The sequence below is a fragment of the Neophocaena asiaeorientalis genome, unplaced genomic scaffold, assembly GCF_003031525.2.
Source record: "Neophocaena asiaeorientalis asiaeorientalis breed wild unplaced genomic scaffold, Neophocaena_asiaeorientalis_V1.1 scaffold164, whole genome shotgun sequence".
Taxonomy (NCBI): Eukaryota; Metazoa; Chordata; class Mammalia; order Artiodactyla; family Phocoenidae; genus Neophocaena; species Neophocaena asiaeorientalis.
The window spans coordinates 1,452,192-1,471,593 of NW_020173727.1; the positions used below are offsets into that span (position 1 = coordinate 1,452,192).

The 19,402-nt window shown below is 35.2% G+C and overlaps 1 protein-coding gene across 1 annotated transcript in view; it reads right to left on the bottom strand.

Moving 5' to 3' along the window:
• The window catches only part of TBX20 (T-box transcription factor 20), a 51,287-nt gene that overhangs the window by 14,872 nt on the left and 17,013 nt on the right, over positions 1–19,402 (bottom strand). The window contains exon 6 of the mRNA XM_024750777.1: positions 14,244–14,320. Coding sequence (XP_024606545.1) covers positions 14,244–14,320 — 77 coding nt within the window. The remainder of the gene's footprint in view (positions 1–14,243; positions 14,321–19,402) is intronic.

The window sequence follows — 19,402 nt, forward strand, 5'->3', positions numbered from 1 at the left end:
CTTCTGCTTTGCATAAATCATTTATTCTGGTTTTCTTCTAAAGATAGAATATAAGGAGTGATATGTGAACTTATGTTGTCGGCTATTTGGGTAACAACTATTAGGTTGGACTAATCAGTTCATGACACGCATGACTTCTTCAGGAGCCCTGAATGTCAGAATTTTCTTTTTCCCAAAGCTAGCCAGAATGCTTAGAAGAAAGCCCAGATACCAGCAGCAGGTATCCTAAATAGGGGAAGGTGAAGATGAGGAGGAGAGATGAACTAAGTACACAAAAGTATACTGCAGAAAGTCTTATTCTGGACCACATTTTAAGAAAAAAAGTGACTAATATGTCCAGAATTCAAAGGTAGAGGAGGATTTTTTAAAGAAATGGCTCTACTATAGGACATCTGGAGAGAGCACTGAGCAGGACTTCCATTCAGCTTCCCACTGAGTCCACCAAAATGTTGCAAGTGCCAGCTGTCTGGATGGGACCCATGATGTAGAGAAGGAAAATCCACATAATCCTTACATTTCATTTCACCATGAATTTCCACTTCTCTGCCTCTAAGGTCATCAGCAGAGCTTCTGACAATTTAAAATTTATTCCGTTGGCAAGCTCACTAGAAGTTAGTGTAGGGAGGGTCTTGGATTGTACTCCAAGGACTCCTCATTCTAAGAAAGCATGAGGTACAAGAGGAACAAATGCATAATGTTTCAGAAGACTGATGCCACCTTTCTGTCCCTTCACATCATCTATGAGTGAAAGAAATAAGAAGGCAACATGTCCAGATAATCCTCTGGGAACTGGGCATCCCCTTCTGCCCTTTGATCAAGGACAATAAGAACAAAGGAAAAAGAATGAAATCTTTTGATCATTCCAGAAAAAAGGCTGTCACTTATATGGGAAAGAATATTAGATTGTCATCAGAGTTTGACAGCCATAGTTTATTCCAGGAGACAGTGAAGTAACAACATATCCAAAATATGGCAGGAAAGAAAATGTGATGGAAGGATTGTGTATACCAAGTCCAACTGACTTTCACAAATGGAGGCCACAGACTGTCATGTTCATGCAAAAGACAAGGAATTTTGGTCCACTATAGCCTTTCTTGAGGAACCAAGTAGAAAATGAACTTCAGACAACCAAAACACTGGAGAGATACTGACATAAGATGCATCAGGGGCATTAAATATATATTTACTTATAGAACTAAGACTAAACCATGGTTATAAGAAAGGATACAGTATTCTCCGACAAGGTAGATGAGATACAGTTCTCAAAAATGGGGGGGAGAATGGGGAAAGAACATGGTAAGTAGAATAAAGTTGTTGATTATATATGTTTATTAACTGGGATTAAAAGGATGTTACTTCAAATCAGATGCTGAAAAAGAGGGAAAGTAGGGGGGAAGAAAAAAAGAAGTTACTAGTTAATTTCAATATTGCTTCTAGGAGGGGACTTAAAGAAAATTAGAGGGAGAGTAGGAGTTCTTAACAGATATTAGTGTAAAGGAAAACAGAACGAGAGTATGAATCTTGCTAGTTACCAAAAAAAAGTATAAAAAAAAAGGTTGCTAATAAAATAGACCACATAGTAAAAGATTATTTATATAAAATACTTGTATATCTATTTAAATATAACAAAACAATATGCCACAACTGAGCCTATATTACTATATACATTACATGTATATTATATACTTACGTAGTACAGATATATATATATATGTAATAAAATACTAATGTACATTGTTACATAAAAAACAAGGTGAAAATGTAGAGTGTTAAAATTTAAGAAAAAGAAGCATATATAAACATGTATCTGCTTATATTAAAAAACATAATATATTATATTAAAAAACAAGGATAAACAATGCTTTTTCTTTTTCTTTAATGGTTACTGATAGAAGAGGGAAGAAATAGGATGGAGGAGATATAGAATTTTGACTATCTTTGAATAAGTCATGTTCTGTAGATTTGTCTTGAAACCATGTAAATCATGTATTAAATAACCATATAAGAAAATTATACTTTTTTAAATTCCAAAAAATAAAAAATACAATAAAACAAATGAACCTAAATGTGTATCATTAGGTTAGTGGTATGAACAAAAAACAAAACAAAACTTAAAAAAAACACAACACTGTAGTATCAGCAGGATCTACACTAAGGACAAAAAGAACCACAGAAAGATTTTAAACTATTTTTAGTTGGCACATTGTTGGAGATGTGCTGACATACATATTCTGAGATTGCTATGCTTCTCTATGCTGTGAGATAAAGCAAAAAAGGAGCAATGACAGAATATTCTGTCATTCCTGGTGTTACTGAGAACTAGAGGCTCAGCATGAGAGAAAAGAAGTACAGATAAAAGGTCAGAGAGGTTAAGTAAAAACTTTATCATCCTGAATTGAAATAGAAAGTATCAGTATGAACTCAAGTAGGATTTTACCTTTAAAGTACATGTGGGTGTACACACACATATCCTTCAAACTGAGGACAGAGACTGTCTCTGGGGAGGGGGATTCTGAGAAGTGGAGGCTCACATTTGACTTATTTAAAGTTTGAGTACTGGATTCTTACACATTTTAAATATCATATTTTTCCATTTTAAAATGCAAATTTGGGAAATATTAGTAAAAGTATTTTCTAATTCGTTAACAATAAACTGGATGATGTTTTCGGAGTCTTTCTAACACCAGCTTTCCCAAATACCTTTTATACTGTTCTCTAAAGGCCCTGAAAGTTTTCTCTGAAAGAGGAAAAAAAAATTACAACCTAGTTTTCAGTTATTCATTATAGTTGAGGCACAAGATTAGATGATGGATAAAAATAACATAGATAATTGAAATTTACAGAGAATCTTAAGTATGCATTTCTGAAGTTATTACTGTGTCATCCTATTCTGTCATCTTTCTTCTGGCTTGAACTACAGGTGCTAAAATGACCCTAAGGCATGTCTCAAAAACTACCATTGTAAAGATAGGAAGGATAAGGTGTTGGCAGAGATCAGATCTCACCAGCTTTGTCAATTAGCATCACCATATGGGCCTCAAAATGAAATTCTGAGTTTCTTCATTTTAAATACCATCCTAAGGAGGTAAAATTTCTGGGTAGAAGTTTTCCTTTCTGCCAGCATTTCCACAGCCCCTTAAAGCTCTAAGCCTGTGATCAGCAAACTTACTCTGTAAAGGCCTGGTGGAAAATAGTTTAAGCTTTGCAGGCCTTAGGATCTCTGTCAGATATACTCAGCTCTGTCACTGTAGCATGAAAGCAGCCACATACAATACATAAATTGAAAAATGTGACTGTCCTGCAATAAAACTTTATAGACAATAAATTTTAATTTTATATTATTGTTGCATGTCACAAAATGTTATTTTTATAACTTTTTCAACCATTTAAAATGTAAAGACCATTCTTAGCTTGTGGGCTATACCAAACAGGTGGCAGACAGCAGGGTTTGCCAACCCCTGCTCCAAGCTATTTGCCTGATTAGAGATGGGCCCCACTCACCCCACACTGCTCTTTATGAAAACCTTACTGCCTCAGAAATTCCACAAGCCAGCTTAGAGCTGTGTTAGAACCAACACTGCTTGCTTTCTAGCACCAGAAGTCATTATTTAAGACCTAGGAATTATCCATAAACTGAACCTCTTTAGCAAACCTGGCAAAATACTTGCTGCTCCATGGCTTGATGCAGGTAAAACTATAAATTTCCAGAATAGCAGATTTGCAACTTTGTTTCCTGAAGTTTTCTTCTTCATCTAAACTAATAGTGTTTGAGCTCTGAGCAAGAAGGCCTGATTCCCTCTGGGCTTGTGTCCAAATTTCATGTGTTTAAAAGTTTTGTTCAATCCCAGGGAGTTTTAAACATATTTTATAGAGACTCTCAGTGTGAAGGGAGAGTGCCAACTGCATACTTTGACATTTTAGCCACAGGAAAGGAGTGAGGGAAGCATCAAACAGCGTGTGGTTCATCGCTGTACAGGGAGGAAAGCTACTTGGGGGGATGGGGAAGAAATGAAAAGCCCTCTGTCAGAGCTTCACCTAAACCCCACCTTGGAGCAGCGGAGATTAATGATAAAGGCAGATCTTTGAGCAGCTGATGAGAAGCAGATTCTTACACTGCTGGAGGCCATGAGGAAGGGATCCCACAGCAGCACCCTCTCAGCTAGCACACTGTGGTCTTGGTACATTGAAGGGTGCGGGGCTAATGACCATCACCGGCTCTGGAGGAGGGCCATGAGGTTGCTTTGCTGGGCATGGTGAGGGAACAGCTGATTTCCAGCTGCTGAGGCAGACAGGGTAATACAATCAATGCAAAGTTAAAACTCCCTTTTCCAAGGCTATCTCCACCTACCTGCAACAACTTCCTAACCCAAACAGAATAATTTTATTTCCAAATTGGCACACTCACAGTAAGTTTAAATTATTACCCCTTCTTCAGTCTGCACCTGCAAGATTAAACAAAGAGCCACATGATTTTATTCACAATTAATCTCAGCTCCTAACGCTAAACAGACATCCCATTCTATACATGAGCTAGAGAAAGATAATTGGAATTACAAAACACTCAGCAATTCAAAAGAAGAAAACTAATTTTTAAAAACAGAACAAGTGATCTCTTTTGAAACAGACTTGTTCCAAGAAACAAATGTTTTAAGTCTCTAATTTGTAGTTTCAAGTTTTTAGTGAGATTTAAGAAGACCCTATACTAATAAAGCAGGGACTAGCAGGAATGAAAAGGAAACAATCTGGAAATGTAAAAGTATACTTGAAAGTGACAAAATAATAATTACCACATTTTAAAAGAACTCAATAAGGACAGCAAACAGAATACCGGATGCTGTAGAAAACAGAATCAACAAATTAGAAGACTCATATAGGAAATTCTTCCAATATCAGAGTAAACAGTTAAATAAATAAAAATTATTAAACAAAAGATGAAAGAAATAGGGAATAGATTCAGGAGTTGTAACATTTATATAATAGGAATTTTAGTAGGTCTGAATAGAGCAGAACAATTAGAAGCAAAAAGAATGAGGAAGAGGAGGAAAAAAAAAGAACAAGAAAATTTTCCTGAGATAAGTAACGACTTGAGTTTTCAGTTGGAAGGGCTCAGTTATATTGTAAATATGAATGAAAAAAATTTACAACTGAACAAATACTGGTACAATTTCTGAATTTCAAAGGAAACTTTCTAAAAGCATTTTTATCAGATAGGAAAAAAAGGTAATTTTCCAACAAAGGAAAGAGAGTGAATTTAGCACCAGCTTTTACTCTATCTACAGTATTTAAAAACTAGATGACAAAGGAAGGTTGAAAGAGTTCTGAGGAGAAAGACAGTGACGCTAGTCAGGTTATAATAATGGCAACAGATCCTCTCAGATATGTGTGAACTGATAAAGAGGGTCACCCATATATCCTTCCTCAACCAATTACTCAACATCTTTCAACAACTGAGAATAAAGTCAGAACACAATTCCAGTAATCAGAGTATAACAGAAGAAATGAGCATTAAACAATGAAATGAGTATGACTAGAATTAAATTTAAATGATTGTGGTTGATGTATTTGTGATCCTTACATTAACATTAAGAAAAAGAATTGAAAAAGAAGATAAAGAAGATGCATGAATAAACTGGATTTTAAATCCCAGATTTTTTAAATCAATGCTATAGGTTGAGGGAGGGGCAGTACAAGGAAAAAAATCACATACTAAATATCTCCTATTTTACAAGAAAAGAAAATGTATATTTTCATTCCTAACAATAACAGAGAAATATCAACTTTACAATTATGTCTTTCAGAATTTAAAAGCATAGTTATATTAAAAAGAAATATAATGAACATTAGAGAAGGACTTTGGTTTCAAACTAACCTGGGTGTAAGGCTCAGCTGTCACCAATTACCGTATGTGAATTTGAATAAAGTATTAATCTCTTTAAGCTTCAGCTTAATAGGGATGATAGTCATACTTTATTAGAGAATTATTTTGATGTGTAGCTGAAATAAAATATGTCAACTGCATAACTCACTGGCTGGCACGCGGTGGCTGTGGAATGTTAACTAATAAAAGTGGGGTGGGGTGGGGGGTGGTGCTGGGACTTGATAAATTTAACAAAAGACAGGAAGAGAAAATAAGGGGTAAAACAAATAGTTGAATTAAACAGAGAGCAGAAACAGTTAGAAAGAAACAATACCAAACATATCAGTGGTCATGATACTTGGAGATAGATTAAATTTTTCGACTAAAACACAAAGACCTCCAGACAAAGTTTTAAAAATACAGATACTCTGTATGACATCTTTAAAGACACATCATTATTTACTCAACAAATATTTGAGTGTTTATTATGTCCCAGGCACTATTCTAGGCTCTGGGGATATAGTAGGAAGCAAAAGACAAGGCATTGGACCAATCAGATATTGGGGGCTGCATAATCTAGGCAGAGGGTAAGTAAGTATAAAGGCCCTAACTGGGGCTAAGATGGGCCTGGGCATGATCAAAGGAAAGTGAGCAAGACAAAGGTAGGTGAGTTCAGAGAGGTAACTGGGAGGGCTGGAATCAGATTCTATGGGACCTTTCAGGCCTTGTCTGGACTTTGGATTTTACTGTGAATGGGAAGATGAGTCACTCTGAGCAAGAGTGATGTGATCTGACTTCCTTTCTTTGATAAGATCATTCTGATTGGTGAACTGAAAATGGACTTAAGAACAGTAAGAGTGGGAGTAGAAAGATCAATTAGGAAATTAATGTAATAATTCAGGAAAGAGATGATATTGTCCTAGATAAGAGTGGTAGCAGTGAGAATGGTAAGAAGTAGTTGGACTCCTCTGGATATAGTTAGAATGATTAGTTGCCTGCATGTGGAAAGAGAAAGAGGGGTCAGCAAGGGTGACACCCAATCTTTTGGCTGGAGCAACGGGAGGGGTGCAGCTGAGTAGGGAACTGTAAGAGGAGAGCAGGTGTAGAAGAGTGTGGTTGGGCGTCCTGTTGTAGATGTGAGGTACCCTTAGCAGAGACGGAAAAGTAAAAGAAATAGCCAGCCAGAGCTTCGACTCTAGAGAGGCCAGAACCAGAGATGTAAATTTGATAGTAGTCAGCATATAATGGCATTTAAAGGCATGAAACTGGTGGTATCACCTGGGAAGGGGATGCGAACTGAGAAGAGGTCCAAGGACTAAGGCCTGGAACACATTACTGTTTACAGATGGAGGACAAGGGGAAGAACCAACAAGGGGATGGAGAAAGAATGGCCAATGGAGTAGAATAAAAACCAGAGATTGTGAGAGATCTTAGAAGCAAAGAGGAAAAAGGGAGAGAATAAACAACAGTGTCAAACCCTGGTAATAGGTGAAGTAAGATAGGACTGAGAATTGACCATCGTGGTTAGCAATGGAGAGTTCACTGGTGACCAAGACAGAGGTGGACTGGTGGGGTAGTGTGGGTGAAACTCTAAATGACAGGGTAGAAGAGACAAAGGGAAGAGAGGAACTGAGAAAAGAATACACACAACTCTTTTTAAGGAGCTTTACTATAAGAAGGAGTCGAAAACTGGGAAAATCAGTAACTCAAGAGACACATGGCATCAAGAGAAGGTTGTTTTTTACTTAATGAAAGAAATGTCAAGATATTTGATTATGCAAGAGAAAGAGGGGTCTATTGCTGTAGGGACAAAGATTTTTAAAAATTGGAAGGCAAATAAAAGCAAAAAATGTTAAGGTATACCAATATAAGATGAGACAAAGTAGAACTCAAGACAGGCATTAAATGGGATAGAAGTAAAATGATCGTTTGACTGATAAATTATGGAACAAACTAAGAAAGTAGTTAAAGAAGTATTCCTCAAAAGAATAGTGAATCCCGGGGCTTCCCTGGTGGCACAGTGGTTAAGAATCTGCCTGCCAATGCAGGGGACACGGGTTCGAGCCCTGGTCTGGGAAGATCCCACATGCCGTGGAACAACTAAGCCCGTGAGCCACAACTACTGAGCGTGCACGTCTGGAGCCTGTGCTCCACAACGGGAGAGGCCACGACAGTGAGAGGCCTGCGCACCGCGATGAAGAGTGGCCCCCCACTCACCGCAACTGTAGAAAGCCCGCGCACAGAAACGAAGACCGAACACAGTCAAAAATAAATAAGTTAATTAATTAAAAAAAAAAAAAAAAAAAAAGAATAGTGAATCCAGATGAATTTATGGGCAAGACTGTAAAGTATCACTTCTTTGGATTTAAACGGATCAAACAATAAAAAGAAGGAAGATATTTCAGTTTATTCAAACAAACAAGCAGAAACCTGATACCAAAGACTGACAGAGAAGTAAAGAAGAAACAAAGTATATCTCTGTTATGAAGACTGATACAAAAAGTCTTAAATAAAATATGAGTAAGTTAAATCCAGCAATATATATTACAAGAAAAACAGATAAAATCCAGATAGGATGTATTCCAGAAATACAAGGATGGCTCAACATAGACAGTATGACTAGAATTAATCATATTGTTATTTAAAAGTAGAAAAATAATTTAAATTGTCTCAGTGGATGTTAAAAGAGCATTTAATATAAATTCAGTTAACATTCAGGATAGCAAAATATTCTTAATTTAGGCATACCTCAATATGATAAAGCATATCAATCTGAAACCAACAGCCAGTGAAAACCATATATAATGATAAAACATGAGGCATTACTAAATAAGTCAAGGACAAGAGAAAAATGCTAACTATCATCAATTTTTAATAGTATTCCGGAAATTTTAGTCAGTGTAATAAAACAAGAAAAAGACATTGTTAAAGGCGTAAATCCTAGAAAGAAAACAATAAAATGATCATTTTTGAAAATGATATAGAAATCTAAGTGGATAACTCAAGAGACTAAAAGGAAAAATTGTTAAAACTAATTTTTTTAAGTTCAATAAAATGGCAGGATGCCAAAGACATATAGGAATCAATAGCTTTTTACAGACTAGACCGATTTCTAATTAAAAATTCTAGTACATTCTAGACAAAAGAAAGGTAACGTGAGCCATGTATGTAATTTTTAATAGTCTAGTTGTCACATTTTGAAAAAGCAAGTGAAATTAATTTTAGTATTTTATTTAACCCAGTATGTCTCCAAAATATTATTTCAACATGTAATCAATATCCTAAAACTACTGTTGAGATACTTTCAGTCTTTTATTTCATACTAAACCCTAAAAATCAGTGTTTGGTTTTTTTTGTTGTTTGTTTTTTTGTTTTTGTTTTGTTTTTTGGTGCCTATGGTATTTCTTAATATGGAATAGCCACATTTCAGGTCCTCACTAGCCATCTGTGGCCAGTGGCTATTGAACTAGACAATGTAGCTATGTGCCTAAGAAACTGTGTAGGACTTATAAACTTGAAAATACCAAAACTTCTAAAGAACATAAGAAGAGGTTTCAGTAAAAAGACAAACATATGACATACTCCTAGAAGTCTCAATACTGTAAAGATATCATTTTTCTCCCCCAAATTATTATATAAATTCAACACAAGCCCAATCAAAATTCCAATGACGTTTTTTGGGAAGACTGGACAAAATTCCAGAGACTGGAAGCATAAATGTCAAAGAATGTCAAGAAAATTTGAAAATGACAAGTAAAAAAGATTTGGAGTTTGTCATATCAGATATCTATACCTATCATCAAATATTTATATATTATACCAATTTACCAAAATTATAACAATACAATACTGATCAATAAAGAGACTAAAAACAACTATAGGTAAGAATTTAGTATATGATAAAGGGGAAATTTTTTAAAAGTGGGAAGGAATATATTAGTAAATATATAGTTTTGGGGCCACTTATAAAAAATGTACAATGACATCTATTTTATATTTTATACAAAATCAATACTGCATGAGTTAAGTATTTAAATAAAAACCTAGAAAGCAATAAAATGATAGAAAATCTGTAGTTGAATATTTACCTATTTATGTTTTTTTGGACTAGAGAATCTTTTTAAGATAGAAATCATAAAGAGAACAATACATTTGGTGATGAAATATTCCGTTTATCAAAAACATAAGTAAAAAGCTAATTTCAAACGGATAAAATAATTCCAATATATATTAACAATAAAAATATTAATACATAAGAACAGCTTTTATAGATGAATAAGAGAAAAGATGAACAATCCAAAAGAAAAAAACAATGGGCGAAGGACATAAATAGGTCAATTTACGAAAGAGAAATGCAGAGTTTCACCTATCAAATTGGCAAAGATAACAAGATGATGATCATATTTCACAAATGTGCAAAGAAATGGACACTCTTCATCATGACATGGACAATCTTTCTTGAAGGAAACTTGGCAGTATATATGAAAAGCCTTTAAAACATGCATATCTTTCCATTTATATGAGGTACCTAAACTAGACAAATTCATTGAGACAGAAAGTAGAATAGACATTACCAGGGGCTGTGGAGAGGAGGAGTAGAGAGTTACTATTTAATGGGTACAGATTTTTTGTTTGGGATGTTGGAAACATTCTGGAAGTGGATATGGTGATGGTTGTATAACATTGTGAGTGTACTTAATGCCACTGAATTATACACTTAAAAATGTTCAAAATGCATATTTTACCACAATTTTTAAAAATTCCATTGCATGACTATAAAAATTCATTAAACCATTCTCCTATTGTTGAACATTCAGGTTTTCCCCAAAATTTAACAATTAAAAATAACATTATGGTTAAAATAATGTGTATCCTTTTACACAGCATTTTTATTTGTTAGTATTTATCCTATAGTAATAATGAGTAATATGTGTAAAGATATACATTTTACTTCCTGGCACTGTTTGTAATAACAAAGAGTGGGAAACCTAAGTAACTAACATTATAGGATTGGTCAAATTATTGTACACAATGGAAAATTAGACAGCCATTAAAAAGTATACTACAGACATATACCTATTGATATTAAGGGAAAAATGATTTAAAATAGCGTGTGTGGTAAACTTCAAAGGAAGTTAATGTTCATATGTACATAGCAAAGTATCTGGAAGAATATATAAGTTTTGTCAGTGGTTATCTCTGAGTGAATGGGATTTTGTTACTTTTTTTATGCTCTTTTTCTTGCTTGTCAGTATTTTTCTGCAATAAGCATGAACTCTAATTGTAAAAATCAAAGCAAACAAACAAAAAAACTTAACAGAAGAAACTTAATTTTGAACATTTAAATATGTTCATAGTCATTTCTCCTTTCTCCGAAGTAATACCATGCCTTCACTTACTATACAAAGTGCCCCTTCCCTCCCCACAAAAGAAAAACCAACTGATAGAGTGTCTGTAAGTTATTTATTATATGGCACCAGCAGATAATTCTTTCCCTGAACTAAATAACTATAAATTAGATGATATTAAGAAATCCCTTTGAGCTTTTGATTTGCTTCTTGGCTGTCCATTGTAGGTATATATGCAAAGCATCTAATGAAAACACTTTCTACTTTTGGTAATGAGTTGCCTTTTATAAATGAGGGAGATGCTGTCCCTGGAGAAGCCTGCACATGAAGTATGTAAGACATTCAGGTATCTGAATGGAACCTCATAAAATGAGAGCAAGAAAACCAGAATGCCCTTTAGAGTATCCTCAAAGTTTGTGCAGATGTAGAAAGAATAATACTGTGAGTTTAGAGGTATAAGGCAAACAGATCCAATCCTAAAGGCATTTTTGTTTGGATGTCCCACACAGTAGCTGTAAATCTAGAACAGGAAACTTGAAATCATTAAGGTCACATATTTATAACATCATATTCAATTAGGTTAGAAAAGTGCAATTTCTGTCATCATGTCCTAAAAAGATGTGTTTTTCTCTCAGATCTCTTATTAAAAAAAGCTCTCTATATTGTTACAAATAGGGCTGTTTTCAGTCAGTTACAAGGAGCAATTCAATTACTAGATGGTTTAGTGCAGTAACTGACTCCAGACTAATTTAATTTCTTTAGGTCTCCAAAGATCAATTGATCTGATTTGTCCCATCCCCAAAGGCTGCTTAGAAAAAATTCAGACTGAAATACCTGGAAATGAAATCCAAAACCTTGGCCAATTTCACACTACTTAGGTCATCTTGCAAACTTGCAGCTAGTCACATAAGATGCTCTCTTGGCCCTCAGACCATTGAAAGCTTCTTAGCTTCATGTACATGTGAGTGTTCCCCACATCAGGATGTTTATTAAATAAGTGGAAAATGTGGCTGCGTGTGTTATCAAATCCGTCTCTCTAAAGGGTAGTGAGTCTGGGTACTTGTCTCTCATGAGCACAAGTGCAACAAAAGGGGCTATTTTTACTCTAGGAGTAGCTTTATTAAGACTATTAAAAGTAGCTTGGATGGGGTAAAACTATGCTCATCTAATAAAATATAATTATTTTACATTTTGAGATTTAGAAGTGCTTTCATAAATGTCATCTTACATGGTTCTCACAATAAACCTTTGAAGTAAGCAGGGTTATTTTCTCCATTTTTCTAGATGAGGAAACAGACTCAGGGGTTAGGTGACTTCTCTAGGATCACTCAGGCAGGAAAAGGCAGAGCTGGGGCTCTAACCCATGACTTTGTCTCTATATACCATGCTCATCCACTGATTTGAGACAGAAGATATGATGCCCACTGTAAAAACACATCACTTACTTCCCGACTGAGCCACTGTTTTCATTCTTGCCTGACCCCTGACTAGAACGGAGAAAAAGTTCACATATTAAAATCCCACTTGCATAGACCCAGTCTGAATCAGTACCTCTGGCACTCCAGAAATAGGAGATAAAAAAGGCCACACCTAAATGCAAGTAGCCTTTGTAAATGGACTCCTTTGTCACCCACGCTGCTGATACCACTTTCTCACTGACTTGGGTCTTATGACCTATTGGCACTCCTATGTCCCACCTAATTGGAGAGTTATCTCCTTGCCATCTCTCTGCATTTTGCAATGGATTTTTCAACAAGCTCAAGTTTCCTTCCCTGATCTCTCAGTACCCCACAGTCACTTGTCAAGCACTCCAACTAATTAATCTTTTCTACTCAGATGCCACAGTTCTACCCAACTTTCAGTCTCTCCTGCTGGATACTTTGTCTCCCCACCGAGCTTCTATATCTGTTCCCACAAGTCAAAACCACACGCCTATGCTCTGCCATTTGGGAAGGATGAGGGAAGGATAAGACAGATGTTGCTAAAACACGTAATCATCCTTTAATTTGAGTTTCCAGGACAGGTTAGAGAGAAGTGCTGAGGTCAGATGTGACCATGTGGTAGGTAACAAAGAGTGTGGCAGAAACACGTAGCAGTCGATAGGGAAATCACACAAAGATTTGGAGATAAAGCTAGGGTACCCCACCTGTCAAAAGATTCCAGGCCACATAAAAGATCAGATACAGAAGATGAGTAAGATCTGACGATCTAATGTGTGAAATGGTGACTATAGTTGATAACATTGTATTATATAATTCAAATTTGTAAAGAGAGTGGAACTTAAATGTGCTCACCAAAACCAAAACAGAATAAGTACAGAAAGTTACATAGTATGTTTAAGGGCTACAAATAATCTCCTTGAAAAAAACATTTTTTGACATTAATTTTGGGCAAACTATGCACCTCAATATAGTCATTACTCATCACGTAGACAGTCTCACACCGTGTGAACCATTTTAATTAAATAAAAAGTGGGGTAAATTACGGCACATGATTGTCACTTGCCTTCTTAAAGGTCCTGAGATCTGATAGCTTTCCTATTAAGTATAAGCAGTCTATGCTGTAGGTAAAATATACCCCTTGATTTAAATTGCCTCTCCTTGCTTCAAAATTCCAAACTACCTTTATAGTCTTTATGTTAACAAATATATCCACTCCAGAAGGCAAAGGCTATTAAGAATCTATTTCTCTGTGGATTACCACTCAAGACATGAAGCTTAATATCATGTAGAGGACTGTGTCTTTGATAACAAAGAAGCCCCGTTGAAAAAATGTCCTGTCCAAAGAAACCACTTCACTCAGAAATTGAGTGTAGAATAGATCCAGCTGCTGCAGCTGTCAAAGCTTAAGCAGTTGCATATCTACAGGGTTTATAACTGGAAGGGAAGGTGGGGCAGAGAACTGGAGACTATACAGAGTATTGGAGACTCTATACAGTGAGGTTATGGCTCTTTGGTGTTGAAAGGAGTGTGCTCTTACAAACTAGTGCTTCTCTTTATCTTATCTAGGCAAAAAAGTAAACAGAAAATTCTCATTACCTCTCAATGTCAGTGAGCCTGGAGGAGTCCCGGAATCCTTTGGCAAAAGGATTACTATCTATTTTCAGCTTGGTTATCTGGAAAGGGAAGAAAGTGTAACAAAACCGTATCATTTCCATGGTCAAGGAAATAAAATCAGAAATAAAAAGTTTGTTCATTTTCCATCATGGCACCCCAAGAATATCTTAATGTCTCTCAGTATTGTGATAGAGGTTAAAATTGCTAAGCAAGTTCACAAGAGGCCTAAATTGGGTGGAATGGTCAGAGAAGCCCTCAGAGAGAAGGAAGTAGTTGAGGACAGACTGGTCCTAAAACAGTCTGGAAGTCAATGGATAGAGACAGTTTGAAATGGGGGCCTTTTACAAACAGTGTGGCTGCCGTGTGAAGTATTTGAGAGAGCAGTGAAAGGCTAGAGCTCGACTGGGGAATAGGGAAGCTGTCTAGAAGGCCAGCACTGGTGAGTAATGGGGAATAAAAACAAGAATGTTACCTCATGCTGACTTGGCAGCCTCATTTGTTAATACCATGGGTACTGATATATACCATAATGGATACCACAATAGTAACTTCATGTTCAATACTATATGAAATACCTGACATAAATACATGATATAAAGCTTTAAGCATATAAATTTACCCCTGTTCCCCTTTCCATCTGACTAAGAATCAAATTAGTGGGTCTCTTATTATCCTCCCATACAATGTTACTTACAGACTCTATGCTTATATGGAAAAAAAATATTTCCTAATAAGAATCATAGTCTGAAGTATTAAGTGTCTGTGTTGTGCTAGTCATAATTCTCACAATATTAATGTAGAAAGATCCATTAAAATATATGCACTGCACCTTCACGGAAAAATGTTAGGTTACAAAGAAAATAAATAAATAAATAAATAAAACATTGATTAAAAGATGCTCTACTTGCAAAATTTCTGAGTGTTAAGAGCTAAAAGGAATGGAGGAGAATTATTGGAATTAGAACCACAGATACCTTTAAAGAGAGTCATAGCTCATTTGTGTCAAAATGAGAACCCACATTCATCTTTGGAAAGAGAGACACACACAGAATAGTCTTAATGTGGATAAAAAGTTATAGATTGAGGGCGGCATGCCTTCCTCTTTCAAAGTAAGGAATAAACACAATAAAAAATATATCTATTTTGAGATATATATATATATAATAGTTTGAAATACTATTTTGCCAATAAGCAACTTTCACTTTGATCAGAGTGTATCTACTTTTCATTTTAAACTATTAACATCTAAAGAATTGTTTTTTTCATTACAAAAGACAGTCTTTTTTTTTTTACTTTTCAAGTTTTCTTAATGTGAGCTAACCAATGTACAAGCTGCAAAAAGCTATTTACCTCACTTAAAATAGAACTTCCCACACTATCCTTACCAGAGAGACTGCACTTCTCTATCATTAACACTGGCAAGTTGTAAGATTGGTTCTTTGATATTAGTTTTTAAGGGCACTTGACAGTGCCTCAGAAATGCTCATTATTGTCCCATGCACATTCACTCTAGAGTAGCCAAAAATAAAATTGCTAATTTCCTTTTCAGCTTAGTTAATGGACAATGGTAAACAGTGAAGGAAATAAGCTAGATAAGTAAGAAACCTGTTCTTAATGGACAGCAACAGGACTTTGTGTGCATAGAAAGAAATATACAGGAACCACTGAGGTTGCCCCTAAAGTGTGGCCATCAAGAGTTTGTAGAGAACCTTCTCTCACACTCAGCCACCCCTTTAATTAAGGGCATGGATTTCTAAAGGGTGAAGTCTATTTTAGCCATTCTTTCAGACTAGGATTTAGTATTAAAGGTCAGTTTTCAGGGCAAAGATAAAAAGTTTTGTTTGAAATAAATTACAAACATCTTCTAAAGCCCAAGCAGTCAATATATTCTAGAATTGTAAAACACCAACAAGATTTTTAAATCCTCAAAAGTGGGATTTCTTTATCTTTTTCTACTGAATAATTATAAATGAAAATACTTTAGATTTCTAAAGTGCTTTATAGCACTTTCACAATAATTTATCAACAGAAATGAGATCACATGGTCCCTAAAATTCCATGGAGCAGGCAGAGGCATACATAGAACTGGAAGTGGTTTAAGTGCCACTAAAGAAGCTGGCACCACGTCCCCTGCAGTGTTAGGTGATGTTAAGTGTGAACCAAACCCAGATAAAAGCTTCAAACTGAAACTGTAAGATACAGCAATAAAGTTAAGTCTTCAAGTTCAATTCTTACAAGCTCATTTATAAAAAGTGAATGGATTTGCCAATGGATAACATTTTCTGGAGACAAAGGCAAATAATATCTGATGGAGAAACTAATTTTGAACGAAGTCCTTTTGCAGCCATCCCTCTAAAATATGAACCATATCAGGAATTCCCTGGTGGTCCAGTGGTTAGGACTTGGCGCTTTCACTGCCGGGTCCCGGTTTCAGTCTCTGGTCGGGAAACTAACATCCTGCAAACCACGCAGTGCAGCCAAAAAAATTTTTTTAAATAAATATAACAAAAAAATGTGAACCATATCAAGCTTTGTTTGAGTCTTTATAAACTAAAAGAATAGAAAATATTATCTATCTGTTATAACAGTTAAAGAACCACCTTTGATCCACTTTGTCCCTGAAAAGGATTTTGAGAATTGTATTTGTTGTTATTTATATTTCCAGGAGGTAGACTGTTGGCTCAGAATGTGCTGATTGTGGAGTTGTCGTAGAAAATAAATATTCTCAGTGTGTGTGTGTTAGTTGCTCAATTGATGTGTCACCATATCTAGTATGACTGCCATAACTTTGAATGAGGAAGTGAATCAAATTCAACACAAGTTTTCAGATTTCTTTGGAATTTTCTTTCATTTATTAGAACTTTCTCTTTCCAGTATCTTTTTGGTCCTTCTTTCATCATCTCCAAGAGTATCAATGGTAACTTTTTTACTTTACACTTGATATAATTTCAAACTGAAGGGAAGTTTCAAGAATAGTACAAGATGTACTCATACAGCTAGATTTACCAGTTGGTTCAGCAGTGATTTAACTTTAGTGTGTTAATTAGAAAAGGAGCTCAAGAGAGTAACCAGATATTTACTTTCTCTATGGACTATTCAATCTAATTCCAGGGGAAAAAATTGCTTTTGGAAGTTAGAGAAAAAAAGCTGAATGGATCTCTTGCTACTAAAATTGTACGGGGGCCCTGAACTAACCACTACAGTCTTGAACAGGCTTTATGGAGTACTGATTAGCAGTACAGGGACTGTGGGTAGACTTCTTAATGAGCCCACCGTGCTCACTGTGATATCACTAGACTCTGAATCTACTGGGGCACCAACAATAAGCACCCCAGAAATGTCTTTTTGAACTTTGCTTCCAGGACAAGCAGTCAGAAATATGATTTCATATGTTTACCAGTTATAGACTAGGTGAAATTCTTGAGTCTACATAAAAAGCATTTTGTTTTCTATTTTAAGATAAAGTAATTTTTAAATAGCAAAGTTTTAACATTCTAGTTAATCATGCACTTTTAAAAGGTCAGGCACAGATTTTATTCCATGGATATTTAAATAAAAACCAGTAGTTAATAGAAAGAAATTCATTTCTGCAGATATAGTTTTATATCCCTTTATGAAATATGGGAGAATGAAAAAGTTACGTATTTGAGAACCAATGAGAGAAAGACCTGAGTTATATACAGTGATGTCAGTTGGACATCATTTTCCTAATATAGAATACCTGCAGCTTGTAAAGCTGTTGAACAGCATCACCCATGTCAAAGGTAAAGCTAAAAGAAAGATCCAAAAATAGCTACCAAAAACGTATGTAGAGAACCCATGTGAAACTACAAGTATGTCTTTATGATTCAACAACAAATTTTAAAAGCAGCAATAATTTTCATTTTATGAGGAAGAAGAATTAACAAGGACAGCAATATGTGCTTAAGAAATCCTGTTTCAAGTGTATGTACATATATGCAAATCACTGACTAATTGTGGTCAAAATACACCTGTTTTTTCATGTATTATCTTAATAATATGGAACATAATGCACTTCCTAACCAAAAAAATTCATTCTTTCAACATCTCCTCTACAGATAAATATATGTATAAGTGGAGGGCAGATTTTGACACTGCCAGCTGCACCAAAGAGAAAGGGACTTTTTCTAGTAGTTATTATTCCATGTGATATCACTGGACTGTGAATATAGCTGGGGTTCCCAGCCACAAGGTGAAATTGGCCCTCAGAGACCATTTCTCCAATTATCAGGAAAAGATCTGTCCAAAGCCATTTAAAAATGAAACCTGACCTACACTTCAACTTTACAGCAATGGCTTGCCTGCTCAAAAACAATGTATGACCTTTAAATCTTAAATTATAAAATAGTTTGTTGAAAGTATAATGTATTTAGCTTTAATCTAATAATGTAAAGAAATGCAATCATTTCCTCACAAAAACCAGAGGAAAAAATAGAAAAAAGGTCCCGTTTTCATTACTTACAAATAAAACTACCAGACACAATAAATGAGAAGCTTTTTCACGAATTCTAATGGAAAATTTGATTTGGCTTTTACTATATATGTAAATAATGTCCTATCCAAAGTTTAAGAGATATAAAGGCGGTCCTAAGTATGAACTTTTAAATCTTCTCTCTTTTCTCCCTGTTCTTTGTGCATGAAAATACTCTAATATTTATACTGTACTTAGTACATATTTGTTTATTTCCTATATATTTATTTTATGTTTATTATGGGTAAATCAGTAGACAAGCATGGTATAGCAGTGAAAAGGCAGTAAATGTGAGGAGGCCTAGAAAGAATCAAGGATAACTTTAGAAAACTGTATAAGACTAATGAAAATACTAACCCCCAAAATGATTTATTCACCCCACATGAATTTCAGTTGGTCTTATGAGGTCTATAAACCATTTGCAAAAATGGCTCATTAGTATACCAAATCAAATTTTTGACTATTAATTGAATTTCAAATATATATGTGAGTAGATTTCACTTCACCAATGTGGCTGCCATCTTCTTTGCCTGTAAACTGGGACTAAGAAACAGACCATCTTACAGAACAACTGTAAGGATCAAATGAGATGCTGTGCATAAACATGCCTTTGGAAATTGTAAGGCACTCTGTAAATAAAGCACGTGGT